General features: G+C 54.2%; 1 protein-coding gene across 1 annotated transcript in view; it reads right to left on the bottom strand.

The window, feature by feature from the left end:
• The window catches only part of EMH_0077050 (uncharacterized protein), a gene marked incomplete at both ends in the record, with an annotated part of 3,776 nt that extends 426 nt beyond the window's left edge, over window positions 1–3,350 (bottom strand). Inside the window, 3 exons of the mRNA XM_013499798.1 lie at window positions 647–1,668; window positions 2,415–3,078; window positions 3,262–3,350. Coding sequence (XP_013355252.1) covers window positions 647–1,668; window positions 2,415–3,078; window positions 3,262–3,350 — 1,775 coding nt within the window. The remainder of the gene's footprint in view (window positions 1–646; window positions 1,669–2,414; window positions 3,079–3,261) is intronic.
• Window positions 3,351–3,488: the final 138 nt, after the last annotated feature.

Here is a 3,488-nt window from a genome sequence, read left to right as displayed (position 1 = left end):
GCTGCATCCGTTACATCTGCTGCTGCTGCTGCAGCATCAGCTGTCTTCCTAGATACACCAGCAGCAGCACCAGCACCACCACCTGCTGCTGCTGCTGCTGCTGCTGCTGCTGCTGCTGCTGCTGGGTCGAGAGACAGAGGCATGCAAGAAGCATCAACAAAAAGGAGACAATCAAAGAGGGGGACAGCTGTCTCCTCTCTACCTTTAAATAACTTTCTCCTGCAGCAATGCATGCATGCATGCATGCATGCAGCAGCAGCAGCAGCAGCAGCAGCAGCACACGCAGCAGCAACAGAAGCAACACAGACAGCAGCAGCAACAGAAGCAACAGCAATACAAACAGCAGCAGCAACAGAACAACACACACACACATACACACCAACACTATTAATTCAATCAGTAGCTGCTGCTGCAGCAGCAGCAGCAGCAGCAGCAGCAGCAGCAGCAGCAGTAGCAGCAGCTGCAGCAGCAGATGCTGCTGCTGCTCCAGCAGCTGCTGCTGCTCCAGCCGCACCAGCAGACAGATGTCGTGAAAACAGCAGCAGCAGAAGCAGCAACTGAAGCAGCAGCAGCAGCAGCTGAAGCAGCAGCAGCAGCATCGGCAGCAGCAGCAACAGCAGCAGCAGCAGCAGCAGGAGTATATTACCTGACAACGAAAGGGAGAGAAATTGAATGCCTAGAAGAAATGATGAGGGGATGGGGTTGCTTTAGTGCTGCTGCAGTTGCTGCTGCTGCTGCTGCTGCTTCTGCAGCTGCTGCTGCAGCAGGAGCAGCAGCAGCAGCAGCAGCAGCAGCAGCAGGAGCAGCAGCAAACCTCTCAAGGCCCCTCGGCATCCCGTCGGCTTCAAGGGTAGGGACCTCACCAGGGGGCCCCTGAGCAGCAGCAGCAGCAGCAGCAGCTGCTGCTGCTGCTGCTGCAGCAACCCCTCCTTCTTTGTACTTGTTCAGCAGCAGCTGCTGCTGCTGCTGCAGCTGCAGCAGGGGGGCCCCCAGGGGGGCCCCCAAGAAGAGATGTGCTGCCCATGCAGACTGCATGCAGACTCCCTTAAAATCAATGAAGCTGCGGAGACACCTGAACAGGCTACGCTTCGGAGCAGCAGCAGCAGCAGCTGCTGCTGCTGCTGCAGCAGGAGCAGCAGCAGCAGCAGGAGCAGCAGCAGCAGCAGCAGCTGCTGCGGGGTTTGGTTTTATAAATTTATATGGGGTTACGCTGAGGGCCCCCTTGGCGTCTATTCTTACAAACAACTGAGCTGCATCCTGCTGCTGCTGCTGCTGCTGCTGCTGCTGCTGCTGCTGCTGCTGCTGCAGCTGCTGCAGTGCAGCACCGACGAAGGGTAGCCGATCAAGGAGCGTCTCTGTTGCTGTTGCTGCTGCTGTTGCTGCTGCTGCTGCTGCTGCTGCTGCTGCAGCACGACAAGCAACCCCCAGCCGCTGTCTCATACACCGAGCCCTTGAAGGTGCATTTGCTGCTGCTGCTGCTGCTGCTTCTGGTGCTGCTGCTGCTGCTGCTGCTGCTGCTGGTGATGCTGCAGCAGGGGCCCCTAGGGGCCCCGCTATGGCCTCACGGACGCCTGCTGCTGCTGTTGCTGCTGCAGCAGCAACAGCAGCAGCAGTTAGGGGGACGGATACACCCAGCCCCGTGCTGAGGTGTACAGACACCTCAAATGGCTGCAGCAGAAATGCATGCATGCATGCATGCAAACATACACTCTATGCATGCAGCAGCAACAGCAGCAGCAACAGCAGCAGCAGCAACAGCAGCAGCAGCAACAGCAGCAGCAGCAACAGCAGCAGCAACAGCAGCAGCAGCAACAGCAGCAACAGAAGGAGCAGCAACAGCAGCGGCAGCAACAGCAGCAGCAGCAACAGCAGCAGCAACAGCAGCAAGGAGGATTTAGAGGGCCCACATGAGGGGCAATAGAACAACAAAGAGACAAAAAAGAAAAAGGAGACAGAAAAAGGAGACAGCAGAAAGGAGACAGCAGAAAGGAGACAGTAGAAAGGAGACAGAGAAAGGAGACAGAAATAAAGAAACAAAGAAAAAAGAAAGAAAAAAGAAAGAAAAAAGAAAGAGATAAAGAAAGGGGATAGAGAGAAATAAACAAATAGATTAATAAATAAAAAGAAAGACAGAAAGAAAGGAGACAAAAGGAGACAGAAAGAAAAAAGAAAGAAAGGAGACAAAAGGAGACAGAAAGAAATTAAAAAAAGAAAGAAGAAAGAGACAAAAGGAGACAGAAAAAAAGGAAAAACAAGAAAAAAAAGGAGACAGAAAAAAATAAAAAAAATAAAAATAAAAAAGGAGACAAAAGGAGACAGAAAAAAAGGAAAAAAAGAAAAAAAAGGAGACAGAAAAAAATAAAAAAAATAAAAATAAAAAAAGGAGACAAAAGGAGACAGTGTATATATCTTACAGTGCCTAAGAAGCGAGGGTCTGGCTGCTGTCTCCTTACTGCAGCAAAGGAGACAGTTGCTTTACCTATATCATGCCCCTGCTGCTGCTGCAGCTGCTGCTGCTGCTGCTGCTGCTGATGCAGCTGCTGCTGCTGCTGTTGCTGCTGGTGGATGTTTGCTGCTGTTTCTGCAGCAGAGAGAGAAGGGGGGCCCCCTGCTGCTGCAGCTGCTGCAGTGGGGGCCCCCAAGGTATAGGTAGAGGGGGGGGGCCCCCTAGATAGAGAAGGAGACAGAAGAGGTATTTGTCTCTTTGCTTGTATATCTATTGCTGCTTTTGTCTCCTTTCTGTCTCCTCCTGCTGCTGCAGCACCACCCAAAGGCAGCTGCAGCAACCAGCATATGCTCGTCTGTCTCCTCCCTATACAGGGGCCCCCAGGGGGCCCCCCAATAGAAGAAGAGGGGCCCCCAGGGGGCCCCCCAATAGAAGAGAGGGGGCCCCCAGGGGGGGCCCCCAAAGAAGAGGGGCCCCCCGGGGGGGCCCCCAAAGAAGAGGGGCCCCCAAGGGGGCCCCCAATAGAGGGGGGGCCCCCAGGGGGGCCCCCAAGAGAAGGGGGGGGGCCCCCAGGGGGCCCCTCAATGAGAGAGGTTCGCTCAGAGAGAGTAAAGGTTGAGACAGGAAGGCCCCTGTACACAACAAACCCTAAACCCTAAACCCTAAACCCTAGTAAACCCTTGTAAACCCTAGTAAACCCTGATAAACCCTAAAGCGTAGACTGTATAAAAACTATACACCCTCAGTACTCTCCCTCCTATTTCTAGGGTTTAGGGTTTAGGGTTTAGGGTTTAGGGTTTGTATGGTCAACATACAAGGGTTTCCTTAGGGTACAATTAGAGATAGACAGTTCTGCTGTTCTGCTGCTGCTGCTGTTGCTGCTGCTGCCGTTGGGGGCCCCCATGGGGGCCCCCTGGGGGCCCCCCCCCCACAGGCGGAGACGGCTGAGGGGCCCCCATAGGGGGGCCCCCAGGGGGCCCCCCAGGGGGCCTCTCAGGGCCCCCCGCAGGGTATAAGCTCTACCTAAATAGTTTTTGTTTTT

The sequence above is a fragment of the Eimeria mitis genome, genomic scaffold (genome assembly GCF_000499745.2).
Source record: "Eimeria mitis Houghton genomic scaffold, Emh_scaff4691, whole genome shotgun sequence".
Lineage (NCBI taxonomy): Eukaryota > Apicomplexa > Conoidasida > Eucoccidiorida > Eimeriidae > Eimeria > Eimeria mitis.
This window is presented reverse-complemented; position numbering and strand designations above follow the sequence as displayed.